At 41.4% G+C, this 27626-nt stretch overlaps 2 protein-coding genes across 7 annotated transcripts in view; one reads left to right on the top strand and one right to left on the bottom strand.

The window, feature by feature from the left end:
• Positions 1 to 27626, top strand: part of LOC148758407 (uncharacterized) — an 85852-nt gene that overhangs the window by 47189 nt on the left and 11037 nt on the right. For 3 of the 6 annotated variants that reach the window (XM_088797929.1, XM_088797930.1, XM_088797928.1), the window contains exons 2-3: positions 3506 to 3656; positions 5411 to 5481. The exons of 2 other annotated variants lie outside the window; for them this stretch is intronic. In XM_088797929.1, the coding sequence (XP_088654055.1) occupies positions 3611 to 3656; positions 5411 to 5481 (117 nt within the window). In that variant the 5' untranslated portion in view covers positions 3506 to 3610. Of the gene's footprint in view, positions 1 to 3505; positions 3657 to 5387; positions 5482 to 27626 lie in introns of those variants that run through there. One more of the 6 variants, XR_016021147.1, reaches the window with a different exon arrangement.
• The window catches only part of COLEC12 (collectin subfamily member 12), a 180024-nt gene continuing 156057 nt past the window's right edge, over positions 3660 to 27626 (bottom strand). The window contains exons 6-10 of the mRNA XM_019741211.3: positions 23647 to 24135; positions 22663 to 22799; positions 21324 to 21433; positions 13077 to 13222; positions 3660 to 5079 (exon numbers count right to left, since the gene is read on the bottom strand). Of these exons, the coding sequence (XP_019596770.2) occupies positions 5060 to 5079; positions 13077 to 13222; positions 21324 to 21433; positions 22663 to 22799; positions 23647 to 24135 (902 nt within the window). The 3' untranslated portion in view covers positions 3660 to 5059. The remainder of the gene's footprint in view (positions 5080 to 13076; positions 13223 to 21323; positions 21434 to 22662; positions 22800 to 23646; positions 24136 to 27626) is intronic.

The raw sequence follows: 27626 nt of genomic DNA, 5'->3' as shown, positions 1-27626 counted from the left end.
CTCCATCTTATTTAGGCTGCCATTGTTTTTTGGGGTCTTTATTTTAGCAGCCATATCTATAATTAACACAAATTGATAGGAATCTCTACTCTGATACCTAATAGAGGGGATAACACAAAGAAGTACAAATTACTTTTTTTCAGTATTTATTGGTCTAAGGGATAAGAGATATCCCAATTTTAGGTTTTTTTCCGTGTCACTCCCATCCAGTACTTTGAAAGGAAGTGTTATCAGTGAGCTGATTGTCAATGCAAAGTCTCCCTAATGATATCAGGACAAGCAATGCCAGGGCTGGTTCTGTATATGAGTGGAGGACCGGTGGGAAGAGAAGAGAGATGAAGGGAGAGAGTTATTTACCACTTGTTTGAATGTGTCTCACAACTAGGAAGTACAGAGCAGGATTGAAACCTGGGCCTTTTTGGCTCCAAAGCCAATCTCCTCTCATTTGATACTAATTATACCAGAGAACTCTGTGAGAGGTCCAGCTCCTCTAGAATCCAGGGTGGTTTCTGCAGCCAGACTTCTTTGGACCTCCATGGCATTTGGCACCAAGTCAACTTTGGCCTCTGCTCATTGATAATCAAGGGATAAGTCTAGTATTTTCATCTGAAGTGTGCAAATTGGGATTCCTCTGCTATCTCCCTGGTTCTCTTACAGAGAGGTAATCTTGGTGGCTCCACTGATTTCTTGTGGAAAACAGCAAAATACAATGCAAAATCCCAGGCTCTCAGGAAGGTCACTTGGAGTGTAGGAGACAGCATGGTGGGTAGGAGCTAGGTGGCCCTGGCTTCCAATCCCAGTTCTTGGGAAAATTACATAACTTGTCTGTCCATTAGTGTCCTTACATAGAGACTAGAGATAGTATATGTCAAGTTCCTAACCCCTAGTAGGTTCTCTCATCGCAACTATAGAGCCAGCACCTTGTCGGGCCTGGCCTAGCTTCTTTGCTCCAGGGCACAGGAATTCATTTTAAGAATCTTAGAATTCCCTGCAGCTTCCAGGCATGATTTTGTGGGTCATGGCAATGAGCAACGATTAAAGAATACAGCTGACTCTGGCACCAAAGGTTAGAAGACTGGCCAAAGGACAGTTCTCCATCCCTGGCCAAGAGGACTAAATAGAGACCCTTCGATTAAGCCCACTTAATGACCTGGATGAGCTGTTGGCAGGAGTCTCTACACTGGCAGCTGACTCCCACCCAAGTGGCACCGGTTATCCCTGCTTTGCAAACTCGGGTCTAATAAGTCCTTGGAGGAAGGCCGGAAACCGGGACACAGTCCTGGCCATGGCAGGCAGGGCTGGACTGAGATAGTTCATTCATACACTCGTTCATTGAAAACATTTAAAAACCAAGGGCTCTGCCTCTGGAGAATTAATGTTGGTTTTCTTAAGCCTATTTTTCTCTGGACTTTTGCCTATGTGGTGTAACCCAGGCATGTTATGTACTTATTTGAACAAGGATATCTAGGAAAGGAAAAAGGGTGAACAGGTGGAGCAAAATCTTTTCAACATCTGCTTTGTGATTTATAAACTATGATGCCATGCCATTCAGGAACCTTCCCAGGAAAACACTGCTATTGTACAGAAAAACATCTTAGAAAGACTGAAAAGTGTGCTTGTATTTCTGAAACTGGAGTATAACAGTAAGAAAAGAGATATTTCATTCCAGTGCCATTTCGAAAAGGTTTCTAAAGCTTTTCTCTGATTTGGGGCCATGTTTTGGTGAATAGAATGAACTTGTTTTACCATCTGATTCTTTTCACTCAATCTCCATTTGTTTTGATGGAATAATATGTATATTATGCATACAGCCAACATATTGGATGCATAATAAGCAACTATTAATAACATGAATTCCTTCATTTCTCGTGCTTGGCTTTTCTCATTCTTTAGTTCTTTTAAGATTTTATAACTGACTGGCCACATACACCCTTGTTTCTTCTTATTTTAGCAATTTTTAGGTTTCTCAACTAATGTGTAAGTCATCTAATGCAGTGAAGAGTTTTCTCCATATTACCCACAGCACTTGTGCATAGCATTTGGCCTGGCAGGAGGAATCAGCTCTACCTTCAGAATGGTTTGTTGCAAAAGGATTCAGATACGAAGTGATGTTTGAGCTCAGACTTAAAGGAGATATATTCCAGGTTAAAAAAAAATGGTAGGGAAGGAAATCCAGGTCTAGTATGGCGTAAGCAAGAGCATGGAGGAAAAGTGCAGGTGGCTTGTAAGGCTGTTCGGGTGTGTGGCGAGGGCAGGCGGGGTTGCAGCTGGAGGGAAGGTTGGAGGTGTGCCTGGGAACCCGGTCCTGCATGTATGTCCTGCAGGCAACTCAGATCCTATGGAAGCTGGGGTAAGGATTAGGATGGACTTCTATTTGGGGAATGGGAGAACAAGGAAACTGATCAGATTTGCAGTTTGGAAAGTGCCTTGTGACAGCAGCATGGGCATTGGTCAAGTCTTACAATTAGCTTCCGTTTCCTGACTCCTAGTGTGGGGATAATGTATGGGAAGGTGCTAAATATATTTAAACTATTATGATTGTGTGATTTCGAGCCATAAATCAGTTAATATGCGTACTTTTTAAGAAGAGATCAGGTTTGTAATTTTAGGCAAAATACACATGCTTGGTATTGTTACCTGATTTACATAGCTTTGCACTTCCTTATACATCTGGTTTTTTAGAATGGGACCAGCTATTAATATTTGTTGTTGGCTTTAACTTCAACTCTAACTGCTACAAATTGGAAGAATAGGGGAGAGTTGATGAACACTGATTATCGACGAGGAAAAAAAGTTTGTTTTTTCCCCCCTTGGCTGTGCATTCATTCTTTCAAGAGCCATTTAAAAACAAAAATGTTTTCCATCTTCTCATAGCATGTAGTAAGTCAGGTGCCCGAAGATCTCATCGTATTTACCAAAACTCCCCGCAAAGGAGTATCAGTTGTGAGTGGGCGAATAGAAACCTGGTATATAAACAGCTAAATACATAAAGGAGTAGATCAGGCATATTCTTCTGTGTGATAGTCATCTGATTTCATTCAGTGTGTTATTAAGAAGGATGCTGGTTCTTAAATAAAATTAGAACATTTTCGAAGCTCGAGTCTGAATCCTGCATCACTCCTTGGTGATGGTGTGACCCAACAAATCACGTCACCTCCCTGAGCCCCTGCTTTCTCTGTAAAATGGGGAGTGTAGTAAGGCCTGCTTCACAGGGCTGCTGGGAGGATGACCTGAGATCATGACTGAAGTCCTCATACAGTGCTTGACAAATGATATGCACTCTAAGTTTTTATTAGGGCTGGGAGAGGAACCACCTCAGCCTCAGAGCTAGCACTATTCTCTTCTGATGTTGGCATCAGACATTTAATTTCAAGTTGCTTCTGAGCATGAATCTTAATTGATGTCTAAAAATCAGGAGGAGGGTGAAAAAGAGGATTGAGTTTAGTCTATAAAAGGTCTTGAGACTGAAGAGGTACCAGAGTTCAGTTCCTGCTTTGTGTTGCAGGGCCCAGGTGATGGTTGGTCCTGCCAGCCTGACCAGGCCACACGGACAGGACAGCAGTGCATAAAGGTGCTGAGGAAATGACTGTTCCTGTGCTGTGAAGATGGCATGAATGGTGACCAGGGGCAAGACAACACAGGCTACACGGCTGCAGGTGTGAAAGTCAAACTGTCTTTATTCTTTTACTGTTGTATTTGGGATGGGTAGCAGCACTGCTTGGGAAGCCTTGGAAGGGAGGAGAGAGAATCTGTTGGACGGAAATCTTACCTTTGAGCATCAGTTACATCAGTACATTTCATGTTAGATTTTTGAATGGCATATCAAGAAGTAGTAGAAGACAGGCTCAGAGGAAAAGGTTCTTTGCATGAGTTCAACATAGTAGCCAAAAGGTTATCCTTGCATTTCGTCATGCATAGGCCTTGGAATTTTGTTTTTTTAGAACCTGATTTCAGGAAACACAAACTTTCCAGGTAGCACACAGCTGTTTCCAGCATCTCTGCCAATCGCTGATGTGACGCCATACTTTCTTGACAGTCAGTATCAGCTCTGGTACAGGTCTGATACCAAGTATATTCATACCTCAGCCATAAAACAGGGCCTTCTAGAAAGCCAGATTCTGGTGCTCTGCCTTTCCCAACAGATGCCTGTCTACCACCCTGAATCCACATAAATGAAGGAGATTCACATCCTGAGTTAACCACTTCCTCTGGGCCGCCAGGCACACAGCTGGAGTGTTGGTGGGCTCAATGCACAGCCACCTGACTTTGAGCCCTGTATATCCTTAGGCTTGACCTATACTGGCAAAATCTGTAAGGGTAGTTCTCGACAGTTCAAGTGATTGACTCCTCTGAGGAAATGATACATTAAAAAAATATATGTATACACATATATTTCATTATTATTTTTAAACCAGAACTGAAAAAAATTCGTTGCCACTGGGTACAGTTAAATCTGACAAGAAACCCTATGAGTTTTTATTAGTACCATTATTGTTTTCTTTGGCTCCAGGTATCATATTGGTAAAATGACAAAAAAAAAAAAAAAAAAAAAAGGAAAAAATTGTAAAAAAGGCAAATATTTTGTACAAAAATACAGTTTTAAAAGCTCTTTAAGTATATTTCATATAATTAAGAGTTGGCCTATATATCTCTATGTCTGCATATTTTTCCTACATTTGGGATTTTAGAAATGTAAGGTACTGTTTACACAGTATATGTTTAAGTTCTCCCTAAAGCCCAACAACCGGTGATAATCTTTGTATGATCCGAACATTCCATACTTTGGAAGATACGATTTGCATAACTGTATAGTTAGTTACTGGCTGAAAAATCTATGTGATTCAGTCCATTTCCATACTGAAAATTAATATCTCATACTGAGGGAACATTTCAGTTCCAAAGTCCTTGAGTAATGGTAGATGGTAAAGATCATTCACTTTCAATGTTTTCAGTAATTGGTTTTCAGTGCTTTTTTTCAACCTGGTGAGAAGGTAATGCAATCAGAAAGACGTATCCTTTGCCTTTGAGAACCGTCTGAAAATTATTACATCACAGTCCATTATAATGCAGATGATAGTACTAAAAGAGAGGAAAAAGGATGGGTGTTAGTTTTTTTAAAAAAGAATAACGTTAATGTACAATTCAAAAAAAGGAACATGTATTTTTTTATAGAATGATCCCAAAATACATCATTCAATAATGTTTATTTTTTCAAAGAAATGCCTTGAAGCTCTTATTCAGATTAAGAAAAGGTAAGTTTCATTTTGAAGGGGCCCATTCTGGGAAAACCTAGTCCCAACCCAACTCAAATCCTAAATGGCCAAACAAGGCAAAAAAAATGACAAATCTGGGTAGTTTGTCACCCTCTACTATAATTTCCTGTTTAGGTGTTTGTGTTCCTTCCCTGCAGTGGACCACAATGGGAGTTCCTTATGCTTCTTGAGACCCCCAACACTTGGACCAGTGCCTGACATACCAAAGGTATTCAATATATGTGTGTTGAGTGGATATATGGATCATTTGTGCCCCAGTTACTATCAAAAATAAATTGAACACAATATATTTGAAATTTCTACATACAACCAACTTAAACAAAATTGAGATGTAGTTGACATATAATATTATATTACTTTCAGGTGTAGAAAATAATGATTTGATATTTGTATATATTGTTGACCTTGAGTAATGTGGGGGTTAGGGATGCCAATCTCCCACATAGTCAAAAATCTGCATATAACTTTTGACTCCCCCCAAACTTGAGTTGTCCTGCAGTATCTGCAGGGAACTGGTTCTAGGACCCTCTGGAGATACCAAAGTTGTCAGATACTCAGGTCCATAATGTAAAATAGCATCACACAATACATACAGTTAGCCCTCTGCATTCAGAGATTCCCAACCACAGATCATAGATACTGTTTTCCATACAAATACTGTTTTCAATCTGTGGATATGAAGCCCGAGGATGGAGGGCTGATTATATATTTATTGAAAAAGATCTGCGTGTAAGTAGACCCATGCAGTTCAAGCCAGTGTTGTTCAAGGGTAAACTGCATTGCAAAATGATCACCACAATAAGTCTAGTTAACATGCATTACTAGACATAGTTTAAAAAACTTTTTTTCTTGTAATGAGAATTTTTAAGATTTACTCTTTAAGCAACTATCAAATATATAATACAGTATTATCAACACCATACTGTACATTATATCTCCATAACTTATTTTATAACTGGGAGTTTGTATCTTTTGACCCACTTCACCCATTTTGCCTACCCCACCACTCACTGCCTCTGGCAACCACCTGTCTGGTCTCTGAACTTATGAGTTCTGTTTTTTGTTTGTCTCTTTTCAGGTCCCACATATGAGATCCTACCACATTTGTCTTTCTCTGTCTGACTTATTTCAGTTAGCATAATGCCTTCATGGTCCATTCATGTTGTCTTAAATGGCAAGATTGGCAAGATTTCCTTCTCTTTCATGGCTGAATAGTAAGTCCATCTGTGTGTGTGTGTGTGTGTGTGTGTGTGTGTGTGTGTGTGTGTGTATCTCATTTTCTTTATCCATTCATCCATTGATGGACACTTAGGTTGCTTCAATGTCTTGCCTATTGTAAATAATGCTGCAATAAACATGGGGGTGCATATATCTTTTCAAGTTAGTGTTTCATTTCCTTTGGATAAATACCCAGAAGTGGAATTGTTGGATCATACGGTAGTTCTATTTTTAATTTCTTGAGGAATCTGCATACTGTTTTCCATAGTGGCTGTACCAATTTACATTCCCATCAACAGTGCATAAGGGTTCCCTTTTCTCCACATCTTTGCCAACACTCATTTTCTTTTCTTTTGTAATGACCATTCTAACAGATGTGAGGTACTATCTCATTGTGGCTTTGATTTGTAGGTCCCTGATGATTAGTGATGTTGAGCATCTTTACCTGTTGGCCGGCCATCTCTTTGTCTTTGGAAAAGTGTCTGTTCAGATCATCTCCCATCTCTTAATTGGATTGACTGCTTTTTTGCTAGAGTTGTATGACTTCTTTATATATTTTGGATATTAGTCCCCAATCAGATCTATGATTTGCAAAAATTTCTCCCATTCTCTAGGCTGTGTTTTCATTTTTTGATGGTTTCCTTTGCTAAGCAGAAGCTTTTTGGTTTGATGTAGTTCTACTTGTGTCTATTTTTGCTTTTGTTTCCTTGCTTTTGATGTAAACCCCTTCCCCCAAAAAAAATCATTGCCAAGATAGATGTTAAGGAGCTTACTGCCTGTTTTCTTCTAGGAGTTTCATGGTTTCAGGTCTTACATTGAAGTTGCTAATCCACTTTGAGTTAATTTTTGTGTATGTGTAAGATAGTGGTCCAGTTTCATTCCTTTGCATGTCGATATTCAGTTTTCCCAAAACCATTTACTAAAGAGATGGTCATTTCCCATTGTATATTCTTGGTTCCTTTGTCATAAATTAATTGGCCATATATGCATGGGCTTATTTCTGTGCTCTCTATTCTGTTCCATCTATCTATTATCTGTTTTTTATGCCAGTGCTATACTGTTTTGATTACTATAGCTTTGTAATATAGTTTGAAATCAGGAAGTGTGATGCCTCCAGCTTTATTCTTCTTTCACAAGATTGCTTTGGCTACTTGGGGTCTTTTGTGGTTCCATACAAATTTTAGGATTGTTTGTTGTATTTCTGTGAAAAATGCCATTGGAATTTTGATAGGAATTGCACTGAATCTGTTGACTGCTTTGGGTTGTATGGACATTTTAACAATATTAATTCTTCCAATCCATGAGCATGGAATATCTTGCCATTTATTTGTGTCGTCTTCAATTTCTTTCATCACTGTCTTATTGTTTTCAGTGTACAGGTCTTTTACTTTCTTGGTTAAATTTATTCCTAGGTATTCTGTTTGATATAATTATAAATGGGATTATTTTCCTAATTTTTCTTTCTGATAGTTCATTATAGTGTATAGAAACACAACAAATTTTATATCTTGCAACTTTACTGAATTAATTTATTAGATCTAACAGTTCTTTGGAGGAGTCTTTAGGGTCTTCTTTGTATAATATGTCATCTGCAAATAGTGACAGTTGTACTTCTTCCTTTCTGATTTGGATACCTTTTATTCTTTTTCTTAATAGCTCTGGCTAAGACAATTAGAATTTTATTCCAATACTGTGTTCAATAAAAATGGCAAGAGGGGTATTCTTGTCTTGCTCCTGATCTCAGAGGAGAAGAATTCAGCTTTTCACTATTGCATATGGTGTTAGGTGTGGGCTTGCAATAAATGGCCTTTATTATTTTAAGGTATGTTCCCTCTATACTCACTTTGTTGAGAGTTTTTGTCATAAATGGATGTTGAATTTTATCAAATGCTTTTTCTGCATCTATTGAGATAATCATATGATTTTTATCGTTCATTTTGTTAGTGTGGTGTATCACACTGATTTGAGGATGTTAAATCATCCTTGTATCCATGGAGTAAATCTCACTTGATCATGGTGTATAATTCTTTAAATTTATTGTTGAATTCAGTTTGCTAATATTTTGTTGAGCATATCTACATCTATATTCATCAGGGATTTTGGCCTATAATTTTCTTTTCTTGTGGTGTCCTTATCTGGCTTTGCTATCAGGAAAATGCTGGCCTTGTAAAATAAGTTTGGAAGTGTTCCTTGCTCTTCTATTTTTTGGAAGAGTTTGAGAAAGACTGGTATTAATTCTTCTTTAAATGTCTGGTAGAATTTACCAGTGAAGCCATCTGGTCCTAGATGTTTGTTTGTTGGGAGGATTTTGATTACTGATTCATTCTCCTTACCAGTAATTGATCCATTCAGATTTTCTATTTTTTCATGATTCAGTTTGGATAGGTTGTATATTTCTAGGAATTTCTTTCTTTTCAATTGTCCAATTTGTGCGTATATAATTGTTCATAATAGTCTCTTAATGATTCTTTGTATTTCTGTTAATATTTGCTTTATATATTTAGGTGTTTCTATATCTAATGTTATATCCTCATGTTGGATTGACATTGTATCATTATGTAATACCCTTCTTTGTCTCTTATTATAGTCTTTGTTTTGAAGTCTGTTCTGTGTGATACAAATATAGCTACCCCAACTTTCTTTTGGTTCCATTCGCATGGAATATCTTTTTTCAACCCCTTTCTTTCATTCTCTGTGTGTCCTTCATTGAGGTGAATCTCTTGTAGTCAGCATATATGAGGTGTGATCAAACAATATAGTGAATGTTTAAATAAAAAAAAATTATTACAGTAAAAGACACATTGCCATTACTTCCCCTTGTTCGGACACACTTATCCCATCGTTTTTGCCACTTTCTGAAGCAGTTCTGGAAGTCCTCTTTCATGAGTGTCTTCACTTCATTCTCCATCATGACAATGCTCTGTGTCACACATTGCTTCTGGTATGGTAATTTCTGCCCAAAACATTACAATGTGTCCACTTATTTACCAGATATGGCACCATGTGACTGCTGACTTCAAAGTCAAAATGACCATGAAAGGAAAACGTTTTGAATCGATTCAGAACATTGAGGCAACTATGACAGCGCAATGAAGACATGAAAGAGGACTTCCAGAACTGCTTCAGAAAGTGGCAAGAATGATGAGATGAGTGTGTTCAAAGTGAGGGGGAGTATTTTGAGGGGGATTACTGGCAACGTGTCTTTTAGTGTAATAAAGTTTTTTAAAATTTAAACATTTGTCATATTTTTTGATAACACCTTGTAGATGGGTCTTGTATTTTTATCCATTCAGCCACTCTCTGTCTTTTGATTGGTGAATTTAGTCCATTTACATTTAAAGTAATTATTGATAAGTATGTACTTATTGCCATTTGTTAACTGTTTTCTGGCCATTTTGTACTTTCTCTGTTCCTTTCTTCTCTTGTTCTCCTCCTTTGTGATTTGATGATTTTTTTTTTAGTAGTATGCTTAGATCCTTTTCACTTTATTTTCTGTGTATCTACTATAGGTTTTTGTTTTGTTTTCTTGAAGCTTACATATAACTTATAGCAGTGTATTTTAAGTTATTAACAACTTAAGTTTTTTCCGGTCAGCTGCCCACAGCAACTCACAGCAACTCACGGCAGCTCATGGCAACCGGGCAGCCCACGGCACCCCACAGTAGCTTACACCGACCTCTGTCTGCTCACAGCAGCCCAGCTCCAGGGAGAGCTGTTATTCACAATCTTAGCTGTAGAGGGTATAGCTCACTGGCCCATGTGAGATTCGAACTGGTGACATTGGCGTTAGGAGCATGGCGCTCCAACCACTTGAGCCGCTGGGCTCTGGCCCAACTTAAGTTTGATTACATTATAAAGCTCTACAGTTTTACTCTCCCCTGCTATGTTTTATGTTTTTGATGTCACAATTTACGTCTTTTTCTCTTGTGGCTCTATTAACAAATTATTGTAGTTAGTTATTTTCACTACTTTCAACTTTCATACTAACTTTATAAGTGATTAATCCACCATCTTTACAATATGAGATTATTCTTAATTTTGCTACATATATCTTTAACAGTGAAATTTATGCATTCACATATTTTCCTATTACTAATTACCACCCTTTCTTTTCATCTTAAAGAATTCCCTTTAACATTTCTTGTAAGGCTGGTCTAGTGATGATGAACTCCTTTAGCATTTGTTTATCTGGAAAACTTTTTAATCTCTTTTTCAGTTCTGGACAACTTTGTGGGGTAGAGTACTCTTGGTTGGAAGTTCTTTTTCTTTCATCACTTTGAATATATCATGCTATTCTCTTTTGACCTGCCAACTTTCTGCTGAAAAAAATCTGTTTATAGTTTCATGGGGTTCCCTTGTACGTAACAAGTTGTTTTTTTCTTGCTGCTTTTAATATTCTCTCCTTGTCTTTAACTTTTGACATTGTAATTATAATGTGTGTTGGTATGGGTCTCTTTGGGTTCCTCTTCTTTGGAACTCTCTGGGTTTCCTCAATTTGGGTATCTGTTTCCTTCCCCAGGTTATGGAAGTTTTCAGACATTATTTCTTCAAATAAGTTCCTTTTTTTTTCTCTCTCACTTTCCCTTCTGGGACCCTTATAATGCAAATGTTGGTACACTTGATTTCTCATAAGTCCTTTAAGCTATTTCACTTTTTTAAAATTCTTTTTTTCTTTTTGCTGATTGATTAGGTGAGTTCCACTGCCCTTTCATTGAATTCACTGATCCTTTCCTCTGCAACATCTACTATACTGTTGAACCTCACTCGTATATTTTTCAGTGCAGTTACTGTATTCTACAGCTCTGTGACTTCTGTTTGGTACTTCCTTATATTTTCTATTTCTTTGTTGAAGTTCTCACTGTGTCCATTCTTTCTTCTCCCAAGTTCGGTGAGCATCTTTAGGACTGTTATTTTGAACTCTTTATCAGGTAACTTATCTCCATTTCATTAAGGACTTTTTGAGGTATTTATCTTGTTCTTTTGTTTAAAACACATTTCTCTTACTTCATTTTCCTTGATTCTCTGCATTGGTTTCTATGCATTAGATAAAAGAGCCACCTCTCCCAGTCGTGAGGGAGTAGGCTCGTGTAGGAGATGAACGTTATCATTCAACCCTGCCCTAACTCTTAGTTTTGTCTCTCAAATCTTTGTCATTATCCAAGCAGCCTAATTTATATTTAGTGGCTCCTAGTTGAGGGTGTTCCAAGACTTGTCAGTGTCCCAAAGGGGAGGATCTCAGTCAGCACCTTAGATTCAGGCTGATTGGAAGTCAGATCCTCAGTCAGCAGCTTTTAAAATATGCAAATATGTACAGTCCTGTGGGACTGCAAGTGTATGTCTCAGTGGCCATTAGAGCTGGGTGATCTAGAAGTGTTTCCCAAGCAGTTGTCGCAAAGATTAGGGCACCAGATGAGTGTACAAGCTCCTTTCTGGGAAATACCAGTGACCTGTAGTGAGGCAGAGGGAGAAGGCAAAGATGGCTTCCACTGGCCTCAGTAATTCCCTAGATGTGTGCCCCTCTTGTTGAAGCTCCAGGACAATCGAACAGGCCTCTTTCACAGTAAGACTGGGGGTATGTTTCAGTGTACTGTGTGCACGGTGTCCTGGGGGTGGCAGCTGGCCAAGAACTGTCTCTCCATTTATTACAGTCCCATGGGACTCAGGAATGCAAGCCCTGCTGGCCACCAGAGCCAGGTGATCATGGGGTGTCCCCTGGGAAGTAGATGCAAACACCCGGGGCACCAGATATGTGTAAAAGGTCCCCTCCAAAAGATACTGGTGCTGTGGGGTGTGGCAGAGGGAGAGTGCCCAGACAGTGCCCGCCCTCTGAGTTCTCCTGCCAACTTGTTAAATAAAGGCTTTATTCACATATCACATAATTTCACCCATTTAAAGTATACAATTCATTGTTTTTTATAATATTCAGAAAGTTGTACAATTTAGAACTATTTAATATTTTAGCATACTTTTATCAGCCCAAAGAGAAACACCATACCTATTAGCATTCACTCCCCATTTCTTCCTTTTCCCATCACAAACTTTTAAATCTAGTTCTGATTAAGAAAACTAAGAGGCTACATTTCAAAAACGGCCGTGTATTAAATGAAGCTTTAGATAAGTATATTTTGAAATGAAAAAAATCTCCAAAGCCTCTTTGGCTTATTAACTTATACACTACATCCCTCCGTTATCTAGCACAGCATCTGGCCCATAGTAAGTGCTCAGTAAATACACGTGAAATTAAATGCTTGGCTACCTGAATTGTCTGTGTATGGAATGCTATGAAAAAGATATAACATTGGTACCATATGTTAAAGAACAATTGACTGACAATATTATAAGGTAATGACCTAGGCCAGTTAGTTTAATATTTATTGAGTACTTCCTATACATTAGGCACATTTATTATTATGTCCTCACAATAACCCCATTATGAGGGGTTCCCTTGAGGTTAATAATCTGCCCAGCTAGTAAGTGGCAGAGCCAGGACTGAAGCCCAATTACAGAGCCTGCATTCAGAACCCTCTTACCCTTTAACAGCATATAAGCTCTGCAGCTCCCTCTTAAATCCCCTCTATTGCTTACCTGTTTCCCTGTCTTTTTCGCATATGAAGTTATTGATCTCTTCACACTGGAAATCGTTCCACTGCCCAGCGTAAATCAGCCCAGCACAGTCTTCTCCTGGCCCATGGCCATAGCCCCAATTATCTGGCTGTCCAGCTTTCCAATTTCTTATAACAAAACAGATATTGAGTGTTACTTTCAAAGTCATGCAGAAATTATCTTTATCCAAAGCAGCAGAGAAATATAGAAAACAAAACTGAAGCATGTCATTTGTCCTGGAATGAGAATGCACTGTTTAAAAATCCATGCATACTCTGATTCAGAATGAGAATCCGCTGTTTTGCAGAGTACACCACCATACCTTGTTTTATTGCACTCCACTTTATATGCTTCACAGATGTATTTTTTACACATTGAAGGCAAGACTCTCCCAGCAAAAAGATGATGACTCGCTTTATTGCAATACTTTATTGCAGTGGTCTGGCACCAAGGTCTGCCTGCTGTGTGTATCGCAGCATCTCCCTACAGGCTTGTTATCTTTGTCACAATGAAATCAACTCATTGAGCTGCCTCATCACAGTGCTTAGGGGGTAAATCTTTCTTTAACACAGTCAGATGAATGAGAATTTTCTAGTGTGTACTGTAAGGATGGCTTCTGGGCATGTGTGTAAATATTTGTGTGTGAATATGTATACACTTTGAGGACATGATACACACACAGCACACATACACGCACACACTCTGGTGAGAACCCAGAGGGATCCTTGTACAGTTTGATACCTTGCTTCTCTAACAAGTCAAAGAGTCAGGCAGAGAAAGGAAGAGACCCTTGATGTACAGTTACAAGAACCTACAATTACAAACACTTGGTTATGGTTGTCTGGCTAAATTGTAAATGGTTGATTGCTTTAGAAAGAAATAGTAATTTAATCTTACTGAAAATGACTCATACACTTCACTGCCTTTTTGGGAAGAGAGATTCTTAAAAACAAGTTTTCTTTAGGATGAGTTTCACTTGGGGCTGGTTAACTTGGATGCTACTGCTCAAATCACCACTTTGCCAGGGTTCGTTGTTCTGGATTCTATTTCTATGCAGTAAATTACATGTGTTTCCAAGACTTGAAACTGGAAAGCTAAATTTTCTCTAAGCAGCAGGTCTTACACAGAAGCCTGTGGTTACTGCTGAGAGGACAGGCTTGCCTCACTCACATGAAGGGTCTGAAAGAGCACATTTCATCAGGCCGTGCTTCCCATAAACTATGACTCAGGACTCCATCAGCCGTGGGGTGTCCCAGGGCCACCTGGGGACAGAGCCCATATTGCCCTACATGTTTTGACAATAAAACCAGCAAAATCAGAGGGCAGTGGAAAAGGACAGTTGAAATTTACAGTCAAAGGGCGGGGCAACAAGATAGAATGGATACCCCCACACCAAATGCATATTTTGGGATTTTTGAAAAATGAAAAGTGACCTCACATAAATAAATCCAGTGGTGAAAAGGTAATTCAGTTGAAATTGCCAACTAATGAGAGCAAAAATGGGATGATACTTAGAAGGGAGAGTTAGAAAGTCTTTCACTCAACAGATAGCCACAGAGCACATAATCTGGGTCAGGGATAATTCTAGGTGATGGCAACACAGCAGGGTGGAGAACAGACAGAGTCCCAGCCCTCTGTCTACAGAATTTAGTACGTAACAGGCAAGAAACAAATGGATTAAAAATCTCTGACTGCCACAGTGATGCCCGAGAGAAATGAAGTTGGAAGGAAAAATGGTTTCCTTTCACATGGATGCTTTTCTGTGTATTTCTGTCCACTGTGAAGAACCTCTCTGGAAATGGCAATGATGCCTGAGCAGTTTGCTCTTGTTGATGTACACTTTATTTCTGCCAGTAATGTGAGGGGGTTCGATTCCAATTTTGTTTACTGAATTTGAGATCTGTGATTCCTGAATGTATAATGATGGGACATTTGATAGTCGTTATCTTTCAGTTAATTGGAGAATTGTATAAATATGATTTCTGATATAAGACTTGCTTAATATTTTCCCCTCGACATTTCCTTGTTATTTTAAGTAGGTAAAAGGGATTTACAGAGTAGACATAAAGATAACTGACTGACAAGAAAGCAGATAATCTTTTCACCATTCCCCATTTGTTTTTCCAGGTCATTGGAATTCTTCATATACAGAGTTCAAGGTTTTCCTTTAGGACTAGAAGCAGAATGCAGTTCTGTGAAGTGACTGCAGAGTGACTGAGGTGGGATGAGTGTGGATACATGTTGAAGCCAGGCTGCAGGGACAAGTTTGTCTTGTAGAGTGAGCACTCAGAGTCTCAAAGCATCTCTTTGGAAAAGCTAAAATCTTATGAAATGATTTGTGGCAAGCCCTTTCAGTCTGCATGTCTGTAATAGAACAGAACATGTCAGATAAACAGAATATACATATTTTGGAGAAAAAATTCAGCTTAAATGGCACAACCTCATTCATGGATAGATTCCGGGAAAAGAATGGTAGAGGCCTGGGCTGAAAATCCCTGAATCCCACATAATACACACATCACAGAAGTGGTTGAGTATATTATAAGTACACTACGGACCTTGAAAGCACTTGGATTCACTGCTCTAGGGAGCTGGAAACACACAAGCACATCAGCTACTGGGTATAACCCCCCCACCCCTGCCCCTCTACCCCACATCCCCTGGATTCAGGGTTGACCCTAATGGAGGCAGAACGCAAACTCTCAATCTTGGGAATCACCCCTTACAACCTCATAACTTAGTACTTTCTCATCGACCACAAGATTGACTGCATGGTCAAGAAAATTCTGCTGGTAAAAGCCTGGCCTCAAAACAGGAAAATCTTGCTAGTGATAAGTTTCTTTGCTGTAGAATTTTCTCCCACTGTAGGGGTCTGTGCCGTAGAAGACTTCTCTCTAGTGGCCTAAGCCAGTGCCACTCTGATAGAAACATGAAGCAGGGGCCAGAGTGAGTTGTTACTGAATTAGATGATACCGAGGGTTCCCTTGTGGTCCCCACCATTCATTCCCTGGCTCGCTATTCTAAAACCACATGTAACATTATCTGGAGCAGTCTGCGTGGACAGAAAGGCAACCCCTGTTGTTTACCTTTGTGATGTAGAGATTGAAAGCTGTGACTCCTAACGTAACAGCATACGCCCACCAAGTGCGGGACCAAGGAATGGGCAGGAAGAATAAAGGATATGCAGGTGTATTTTGGGAAACCCTCAGGAAGAATATCACATCTCTGGTGATCTCAGGTGGGCAACTACAAGCGGAGTGGGCAGGAAAGGCCTTAAGAGGCTGCATTACAGTTCTGCTCCAAGCCAGTGGGCAGAGTCTGCACGTCCCATTGGTGTCCCCAGGCTACCAGCCTCCGGGAACAGTGACAGCCTCTGCCAAACGCTGTCCCTGCATGTATTCCCTCAAGCAGAGACAGATCAGCTGTGACTTGCTCCTGGTTTCCCTGATCCTCTCTGGTTTGTTTTCTGTTCCATTGCTTTCTAGTCCTTTTTGTTTCCTTCCTTCTTTGGGACTAATTTGCTCTTCTTCTACCTTCAGAAAGTAGCTTAGAGCATTGATTTTCATCTTAAAAACTTTGATTAATATAATCGTTTTAAAGCTATAAATGCCCTTCTAAACACCGTTTTAGCTGCCTCCCCCAAAGCTTGATATGTAGTGTTTTCCTTTTCTTTGAAACATTTGAAAATTTCTTTGGTGATGTCTTCTTATTTAGAAATGTGTCCTTTAATTTCCAAATATTTTTGGAGATTTTACAGCTATTTTTTTGTTATTGGTTTCTAATTTAATTTTGTTTTTGTGAGAGAACATACTCTGTATACTTCCATTGCTTTTATATTTATTGAGACTTGTTTGATGGCCTAGCATATATTAATAGTTTATCTTGGTGAACGTACCAGAAGCACTTGAAAAGCATGTGTCTTTGTAGTTGTTGGGTGAAATGTTCCATAATATGCATGAAGTCAGGTCAGTTGATAGTGTCTACTACACCCCTCCTGGTTATTCTATTTACTTGTTCTACCAGTTACTGAGAGGAGAATGTTGAAATCTCCTTTGAAGCTCTGCTCTTTGCGGTGTCCACATTTAGGGTTGGTATGTATGTCTTCTTGATGTGACATGGTCTTGGAAATCAGATTGTTTGCATGACGAGAACAACAATACCTCTCACTCGTATTGCTGCCCACACACTCTGGGAAAGATCCTCCAGACCAGCACGGAAGCCGGCTCACAGTGAGTGATCCAGGATAATTCACTGGATTTTATCACAAGTTTAGGGGCCAGTGGATCCCAATCTCCAGTCAGGGGGCTGGTGCTGGCCAGGGATGCCATTTTCACAGGGCTGTGGTGAAATGAGGAAAATAAGGACAGTGTGTGTGTGTGTGTGTGTGTGTGTGTGTGTGTGTGAGTGATGGCCAGCTGTCTTCTCTTGAAAAGGATTATAGGTTTTATTTTGTATTCCTAGTACTGAGATTTGCTGATAGGTGATTTTTAAAACCCATGTATTTAGTTGGCAAATGACATCTTGGCAATGCATGTCGGCCTGTAGTCCTTCTGTTGGAATTGTATTTGTATGTGGACCCAAAGCATCTAGGACCCTGTTCTGAGACATCGCAGATTGTTTCTCACGCCGACCTTTTCCTCAGTAGCTGATCCTAAGATTCAGTGAATCAGGTCATATGTTTTAAGGGAATAAGTCTTAATTCAAGTCTGTGTGTGCCCTAAGCCTTTCGTATCCATCCCATAGTACAGTTGCTTTCTGTCTGTTTATTCCAGAGCTGTCTTTCTCAGCCAGATCTTAGCATAAATAATGGGGAGGTTGCAAGAGGAAGAGAGAGCCTTTTATCCTTTGTCTGTTTCCTCTTTAACAGTAACCACAAAACCCTGAACAATTTCAAAAGGGCTTGTGAGTGAGTGTATATGTGTATGTGTGTGTGTGTGTGTGTGTGTGTGTGTGTGTGTGTGTGTAAAAAGGGTCAGAGGAAATCTGTGGCAGTGGAAAGGGAAGCAAATGAGCCAGTGTTTGGAGGCCACAGAAGCAAAGAGGAAGGAGGGTAAAGGTGAGCCTGAAGAGATGGGGAAGTATTTGGAGAGAGGTCCACTGATGGGAAAACCCTGACAGCCTGACATCCAGTCCCCATCCTAGCCCAGGGCAGAGAATGTACTTCTTGTCTTCTTCACAAACCTGTTGTGAGATCTGAGACATGCTGGGTGTGGCATCTCAGTCAGGATACTGTGTAATATATAAATGCTAAGTAATTTATTCTACAATTACTGACTGATATGAAAATAATTAGGATTAGTAGGAATTAGGAATAGTATTCCTAATAGTATTTCTATTAATTAGGAATAGTATTAATAATATCTATTCTAGCAGGTGACATTTCTTGCACACTTCCCATGGACCAAGCACTGTACTAGATGCCATATATATATGAGGCATCATACACACACACACACACACACACACACACACACACACAAACACACACAGTGCCAAAAAAGTATACACATTTTAAGAAAGGAAAAAACTATTAAAATTGTAATACTCAGTATATACCGATAACAAAAGATGAATACAAGTCACATATGACTTCTGCAATTACAAGAGGTGCTCAAAGTGGTTACCATCAGCATCCAGACACTTCTGATTACGGCGAACTACTGCTTGAGCAACAGTGACCATCTCTTAAAATGTGTGTACATTTATTTGGCACCCCTGGTGTGTGTGTGTGTGTGTGTGTGTGTGTGTGTATTAACACATAATCTCATTTAACATTCACAATACCGATGTAGGTCCTTTTGTACTATTTGTTTCTCGATGAGGATGTGGAGCTTTTACATGGTTGAGTAACTCGCACAATGTCATGCAGCTGTTGAATGCTGGGTCAAGTCCTAGAACCCAGACCATCAACTCCTAGGCATGTGCTCTCTCCACTCGTTGCACTGGCTCTCTTTCTAGTTTGTGCAATGTTTATTATTCTGTGTCAAGTTATATTAGCCTACAGTTATTGAGACCTCAAATATGTCTGCCTAATTTATTCTTGCTTTTAAAATTGGATCCTGGGGTTTTTTACATGTATATGTATTACTTTGGGTGGAAAATGAGAAGCACAGTCTATGGTGTGGCTGGAGTGCTGAAGCCAAACTCGCAGAAGCTCCAGGGTGGCTATGGCAGGGGACAGAGTCCCCAGGAAAGTGTCTGGTGACGTAATTCTTTTCAGGTCAGGTACCAATGCTGGCACTCGCCTTCCAAATCATGTCCTTCTTGCTTTATCCCGGGGAAGAGGAGAAAATATCCACCTGGGAGAGCTGGCATAGACAGTAATATTTTTCCTCAATCCGTTCCATGTGGGCCAATCCATTTTTTTTCTTGGAGGAAGGCTTATGATTGAATTTCTTAGTGAGCCTAACTAACCCAGACCAGTTTTTTGCATTTATGGCTGTGAGAAAAGTAGAGGAGACTGATTTTTTTTTTTCAGCTCCCCACCAGCTCTTGACTGTCAAAGTCACAGATTTATCTTTTCCTTGAATCATCTCTGCCTCCCATCCCTACGTCCAGCCCTCCACTACTCCGACTGTAGATGCCAACTCTCACAATTGTCTTGAGTCTCCTGAAGTACACCTCTGTGGTGCTGGGTCTCTCCTCCGCCTGACAAACTGCCAAGGGTCAGGGTGTTGTGTCGCTTCCTCTCCCCAAGGACAGGTGCAGCGGGAGCAGACAGGACATCTGTCAGGCCCTGGGGCTAGTCTGAAGCTCACCTTCAGCAGATGTAAAATCTTCAAATGTTGCACCTTGACTTTTGGTCACTCTTTTAAAGAAATGACCTTGTTCTGGTCCATCTATATCCTCTAATCATGCTTTTCACATGGAGAATTTAAAAGTACAGAGAAGCCTGTTTGTCAACCCATGTGCCTATATTCTCGCACACAGAAACATTTAAAAAATTCTATCTGGCCCCTCCATCACCTCTGACTTCCTCCTGCTCCTTGACTGCTCCAGGTCCGGCCCCAATGCTGTGACCCCATCTGACACTTGCTTTCCCCTCTCCGGGTGCTGTGGTCTCCTCCAAGCTCCGGACATGCTCAGACATGCTCCTAAAGCTGAAACGCCCACATACCTACTGTTTCCCCAAAAATAAGACCTAGCCGGACAATCAGCTCAAATGCATCTTCTGAAACAAAAATTAATGTAAGACCCCGTATTTATTATATATTGTATTATATTATATTACATTATATTATAAAGACCCAGTCTTATATTATAGTAAAGTAAGACTCGGTCTTATATTAATTTTTGCTCCAAAAGACGCATTAGAGCTGATTGTCCGGCTAGGTCTTATTTTGGGGGAAAAACTTGCACCTCCATAGGGCCTGCCTTCTCTGTCTCCAGCAAAAGAAAGGATTCAGAGGTGGGTTTTTATAAATTCTGCTTCATTTGTTACAGTTGGCTGCATATTTTCATATCCGTTAGAGGCAAAGTAGGAGTAAGAAAAAGTGAAATTTCAATTGGCACAGGTTAGTCATCTTTAGACCCTTATGTAGGATTAGGGATGGTGGACGCCTGGGATCTGGATTAGAAGGAGGCTCATGGAGACCTCTGTGCCCCTAGGCACTCTGAGAAGGGACTGTGACGTGCTTCTCTTCTATTCTTTGTTGCTGCCGTTAGAGAACTCAGGTCACATTGGACCACACAAGGGAATCTTCAAACCTTTAGGAGATGGTTATCTCATAAATGCCTCTGTTGGTGGTGCACCTGAACTTCCTGTGTGTACGAGATCCTGTAGTTTATAATCCTGCTCTGGCCAGAAGCCCAGCTGAGTCAGGGGCACGGATGGTGTTATCCTGCAGGGAGCTCCCTGGCCCTTGTGGGAAACACGGCTGGGGTGAAATCTGAACGTGCCTAAGGTCGTCTGGGCTTCCTTCTCCTTCAGAGTAGCATTTAAAGAGAATGTTGCAGCCACAAGTACCATATTGTGTGGTTTTATGAGTCTGATTTTTTTTTCCACAGAAATGAATAAAAATCCATGGAAATAAAAACCCTACTTTACAGCATATAGAGTCTCAACTACAATTTCCCTGCATAGAAATACACACCTGGTACCAGGAACCTCAGTGTGAGAAGTGTCTAGGACATAAGGTCATTAAGGAAGAAATTGTAGGGAATCAGGCAAGGGGTAAAAACAGAACAGCGAGAGTATGGCCACCCGTCTGGAAGTTTCTGAGTACTCACTTATACTCTGGAGGCGTCCCATCCAGCCACTTCCATTCACTTTCATGCTCCAAGTCCGTGAGGCCGATCCAGTGGCTATCTCTCCCTACCATCTGCTTTTTTATCCATTGCTGAAACATACACCAGAAACGGTGCATTAGTATTTCTTGGAACAGATGCCTGGGGGCCTTCCCCTCCAACATTTAGAAAAACAGGACAATTTAAAAGTGGACGTCTCAAATCATGCGCACTGCTTTTGCTGTCCTTTTTTATTATTACTTGTTTTGTTTTGCACTGATTTGAGGACTTTGGCGTTTGTTCCTCTTAAAACTTTCAAGTGATATTTCAGTGATGCTTTTCCTGCTCTAAATGACCCAGACCACTCAATGAATTCCACCAGGCTCCACCCCTCCTACCCCCATCCTTCCCATGTTCAAATGATTGTAACAGCCGTGGCATTGTTGAGCTCTTCCTCGGGGCCAGGTGCCGTGTCCAGTGTGTTGCATGCAATGTCATTAAGCCTTACAACATTTGTTACAACGATAGGAAGTGGCGGAGCTGGGACTGGGCACAGCTCTGTATATTCTAAAGCCCAGGCACCTGACTGTGTATGCTCATTCCCAGTCAGTCTCTGTGGGAAGCATTTGTTTTCAGGATTGTGTTTGCTGGAGATACTTGGGGGAAAAGGAAGGAGGCCACTGGGAACAGTGCAGCACCAAAGAAAGCACTGGCATTGTTGCTTAGCTGGACCTCACTTTCAGTCTCAGCTCAGCATTTACTTGCCATCCTGTAAATCCATCATTTAAACCATGTGGGGCCTCACTTTTCTTATTTGTAAAATGGGGATAATAATACCCATAGGTTGTAGGGTTGTTGTGAGGCTTAACGGAGAAAATGCCTCGTACGGTGCTTGCACATAGTAAGGGCCTAGAGAGTTATCACGTGGGCTGTGTCCCCATGGTCTTCTCTGCTCTTCCTGACCCTGCTGAGGCAACATACCTGGTCCCTTACACCCTACTCTAACCCTGTGGTACTCATGCCGTCTCTCTCCGCAGGTGCCTAGTGCTAGCCTACAGGCTTTGCTTCTGCGTTACTGCTCTCTCATCAGCCACCAGGAGGAGCCACACATCCCTAGGCCCGATAGAGCAGTATCTTCCAGGTGGAAGCAAGAGGACATAATTCCTGTGACAGGAATGCTTCTTGTCACTGGATGAAGCCCAAATCTCCATAATGCAGCCTTCTGTGTTTATGTGACCATGAATTCTTGGTATCTTTGACTCCCCAGTAAGCATGCAATTTCCAGATGTAAACTATCCCTAAATTATAGTTTTCCCCAACTCTAAGTATGCTGCACACATACCTGTTCTTCTTTCGTGTTTATGAAAACGAGATGTGAAGACTTGTCTTCACAGAAAAGTTTTGCGTCCTCAAAAATTTCTTTCTCAACCGAAAAATAGTAGCATTTGTCTGTGAAGTTCTTCCAGTGAGGCGGGCAGCCTAGGAAGGCAAAGGTTCACAACACTGATTAAAAACAAACCAAAACACGGAAGGCATGATGCCGTGTTTAAGAGGCCACAGCTCCCAGGCCAGGAGCAGTCCCAGCGCCCATGCACGGAGCCCATGACTGACATTCACGGACATGCTGGGAGCCGAGGGAAGCACAGGGAAGTGGACTGCAGAGCACACAGTAGTTAAAAATACATAATCTGGAAAATATCTGCACTGGGTCCTTGTTCCTCTGCATCTGGAGTAGTCTTTACAATGACAGAAATAACAGAAACAACAGCAAAAGGCACAGATGTTCAGTGTCAGTCTGGAATCATATGGAACCTACAGACAACTAGATGGGAGAACCCAGAACCAAGTCAGGCCCACAGAACAGCAAAGACCCGAGTTGCACTGAAGGAAATCAAGTGGAATTAGGAGAGAAAAAATAGGCATGGTTGCATTGGGTTTTACCCAAGGCTTAATTATGAAAGGACTAGAAGTCACCACGATACCTCCCCCAAAAGAAAGAAACTCTGAGCTTCTATAACAGAAAGTTCTACCTGCATGTTAATTAAGGATAGACCTCCCAGGTGAAGGGCGTAAAGTGAGGACAGGACAGGTTGGGGGTGGCCAGCCGTGGACTTTCATGAAGATTGAAATGTCTGGGGACACATTTGTCCCGCAGGGCCTGACTCAGTTCAATAAACAAGTGCTAGGGAACCTGATCATATTTAGAGAGAAACAGGTAGCAGGGGCCCTCTACCTGCCCCACATGATGCCTTCGTTGCCAAATAGGAAGGGTGTGGGGGAACTTGGGGCTGTCCCCTGGTGCAAGGGAGGGAGGGCTCACACTTACCATTGGCCTCAGGTGCGGTGGTTGGCTCGTTCTGTAGGGCCAGGGGCACTGCTGCCCCAGATGGGCCTGGGGGGCCAGGGGGACCCTTAGGGCCCGGCATGCCTGGTACCCCGGGCAAACCCGGCAGCCCACGCGGTCCAGGCACCCCAGGCTCCCCCACAGTGCCCTGCAGTCCCTGGAAGCCGGGAGGGCCCTGGGGGCCGGGGAGTCCATCCTTGCCTGGTGGGCCTGGGGGGCCTGGGTCCCCACTAGGTCCCTGAGGACCAGGCTTCCCAGGGGACCCGCGGGAGCCTTTGGGGCCCTGTGAGCCTTTGGAGCCTTTGCTGCCACGTTCTCCAGGGGGGCCGATTGGCCCAATTGGGCCCCTCTCACCGGTGGGGCCAGGTGGACCAGGCTCCCCCTTCTCTCCTTTCTGTCCCTTGTTGCCAGTGGGACCAGGGGGTCCCTGCTGTCCTCTGTCACCTTTTGGACCCCTAGGGCCAGGAGGACCTAAAACATAAAAAATATACATATATACATATATATATATATATGGCATAAACATGAAATCCATTGTGAATGATAGTGAAGAATTTACCTTCTTATAAAATCTCCAATTTTAAAAAAATCGAGACATACAAAGTATACATATACATTAAGGAGTACTTATTGTTTTACCACACTATTGTTGATGGTATTTTTCTTTTCTTTTCTTTTTTTTTTTTTTTTTTAACAAAAAAGGTTTCTTTATGAAGGTCACCCTTCCCACTCTAAACATTTAGACTAGAGATCTTGGCACACAACTTTCTATTATCCACTGATGGTTTAGGGGAAGGGACAACTTCATGTTGACACTGGTGACTCACACCATTAACTTGGGTTCTCTTAGTCACCTGGGACCATTTGTCACTAGCAGAAAACTGTGCAGGTTAGGGTCAGGGTTCCCTCCTGCTTACTCCTCTTTTTGTTTTTTTCACTGATTTGACAAAATATTAATTAACAACCTGTTATATGACAAGCACTGTGTAAGGTATTGTGGGATAAAGAGTTGAATTAGACAAAACAATAAAAAAAATAAAAATGCTATCATGAAGTGTTGAGAGGCACTGTCCTGTTAATTCCCTCGTCACACCTGAGAGCCACTTCCTCTGTCGCATCCCACCTGGTGCACCTGTGGGGACACTGTTGTCCTTCAGGCCAGCCCTTGCTCCTAGTGGACCAGCTCAGAGGGACAGGAGGTCTTCATGGGAAAGCGCTTGCCGGGCCAGGGCTGGGGAGGGTCAGTTTCATTTTTTCCAGTTTGTTGGTCTAATAATGCAAATAGGGAAGGTTGGCTAGAGGGCAAAATACATGGACCAGGGAACTGGCAAGGGAGAAAAAAAGACACCATTTTCCTCCAAAGGAAGAAAAAGCAGTTCTCCCTAAAAATGGCAGGGGGCGGGGGTGGGGAGGCAAATACCTACTCCTCCCTTCTCATCCCATAAAACAGCTCATGCAACACAGGACTGTTTGTTTTCTTGACGTCCTCAGGGCTGACAGGGAACTTCACACAAACACACCACAACCAGGATCTGTATAGTGAATGACAGTTTTCGAGGTACTTGCATATCCATTATGTTACCTGACATTTGTCTGTGATGTATTATTCCCACAGCACATTTGGGGACATGCAGGGCCATTCCCCCCAGTTCTGGGGACAGAACTGTGAAGCAGCCCTTCTCACCTCCGTAGGGAGATTTCTCTGCCGCCCCCCACCAGACCCTAATGGACATCACTGTACCCTCATGCTATCCACGGCCCCAAGTCCAACCTCCATCTCTGCTCTCCCTTAGCAGGACCTAGGCCTTGGACTCAGCTTTCCTCATTTAAGGCCACCTGTGATCCCACTCACAGACTTACTGGCAGGATCCTCTGCTGAGCTGTCAGAGAGTTTATGCTAATGGCTACGACTAGTTTCAATGCGTTCCTTCTAGGGTTTTCTGCTCCATAAGTGGAAGACTTTAGAAGATTTCAGGATGAAGCACCCTCTCCTTGAACCCAGCTCATTGGCTTTTCTGGGCTCTGGGCCCTTATTTCCATCTCATAGTCAGATGGTCCATTTTCTTTGGGATGTGCTGCCAGCACCTCCAACTCGGCATGTCTAAAACTGACCTTATGGTCTCTGCTGGTAAAGTCGTCCTTCCATCATTCTTTATTCCACCGTATCATCACAACGGTCTCTTCCTTTCCACTACTTATCATGACCCTACTGTGGGTGTTCTCTCTCTTGCCCCTTTCTGTCTTTTTGGTAGATTTTTATGGTAACCTCTTAACTGCTCTTCCTACCTCTGATTCTTGTTTATTCATTCCACTCTGTATTTTCCTACATTTGTCTTTCTTACACACAACTCTGCCCTCACTTGCTCCAGAATATTCAGCCCCTACTTGATAATCTGCTATCAAGGTTTTCATGACCTAGTCTCATTGTTTATTCCATCCTCCTCTGGACTTTTGCAAATCTCTTAGAATTTCCCCTGCCCGTATCCATCTGGAAAATTCCTGTTCGCCCACCAAGTCGTTCCCTCCGGTCACTACAGATGGAAGTCTTCCTCCTTCTCTAATCGTTTAGCCCTTGTTTGTTCTCCGAGGATGCTCCCCACCTCGCAGCTCGCAGTGAGTGTGGAGTCCTTATTCAGTGAGTGTCTATCAAGTCGGTGTGCATCACAGGTCAAAAGGCCTCGTGCCAACATTTTGGGCCCCAGGAGAGACCAGAAGGTAGAGATTTGGGGGGAACGGCGACCTGCCTGGTGTCCCTCACCTTCTTCTAAGTACAGCTTCACTCAGTCTATACGTCAGGTTGATCCTGGCCGCCACTACGGAATGATCATGGGACCGTCTTTCTTTTCTGACTTCCCTCACACTTATAACTTGATCCAGGGTTTCCTCAGCAGCAATCTAAGTTGTTTTTATTCTGTTTAACCTGAGAAGCTTTATAAAATAGCCTAGGCCATTTAGTAAAGATTGGGAAGGTGCGTTTTTACTCCTAGAATTTTTCCTTGTAAAAAAGTAACTTGGTTCCTTTGTTTAGCTGAGAAATAGTGTTCTAGAAATTAACAGTGGGGAAGGCATGTGTTTCCCAATGATGGATGTAGTATTATGGAAGGGTCTAGTGAAACAACACTCACAATAGGCCAAAACAAAACAAAACAAAATTCTAATTTATTTGGAATTATAGCAAAACTAAGCTTTTCTTCTCAACTAGCATTTCTGTTTTGTTTATGTTCTATGTTTAGCCTTAAGAAATTCAAATAATGAAGAAGGCCTGTTGGTGAACTCAAGTGCTTGAGAAACTTTTTATCTTTAATCTATGAATTTGGCCAATAATTAGTGTTTCTCAATCATTCACAGCTGAGGTTGGTGCTATACTTGCAAGTTATGGGAAATGAGTTTACCTGTGCCTATAAAATAGTGACTGTTCAGGGGCTTGTCTCCTTGATCTGACAAACTGATGTGGCAGAGAACTGTATTTCTTCCAGAACACCTTCCTCTGGCTTCTGCCAGAATTCCAAAGACACACACAACTCTCTCTTCCTCTCCCGACTTGAAGCCAAGACCTCCCTTACCTGGGGTGACAGCTTTTCATTAATCTTTGTATCTGGGGAAGGGTAGTTTATGGTTTTCAGATATTTCCCTCTGAACTGGAAGTGCTTCTTAAATGCGCCCCCCACACAGACACACTGCACATATAAGTTATGGCTTATTTTAATAACAGCTTAAAACATGGATCCCACTGTCAGCACAAAAAAACCAGCAGATACTAATTTCTAGATCTTCTGAAGGAAGTGAGTAGATATTGGGAGAAGATGCAAGATTTTGCCTTTGAAAAAAGTCTAAAATCGTTCCTCTGATAGATTTCCCAGCTGGCTAAGCAACAAATAGTTTTTCGCCTGAAGCACTATTTCCATCACAAATACGTTCTCTGTCTCTCTAAGGGTTAATATTTATGGCTGTGGATAAAATGC

Source organism: Rhinolophus sinicus, chromosome 4 (genome assembly GCF_057876585.1).
Source record: "Rhinolophus sinicus isolate RSI-liver-muscle chromosome 4, RSI-T2T, whole genome shotgun sequence".
Taxonomy (NCBI): Eukaryota; Metazoa; Chordata; class Mammalia; order Chiroptera; family Rhinolophidae; genus Rhinolophus; species Rhinolophus sinicus.
Note: the sequence above shows the minus strand (reverse complement) of the source record. Positions and strands in the feature narration are given on the sequence as shown.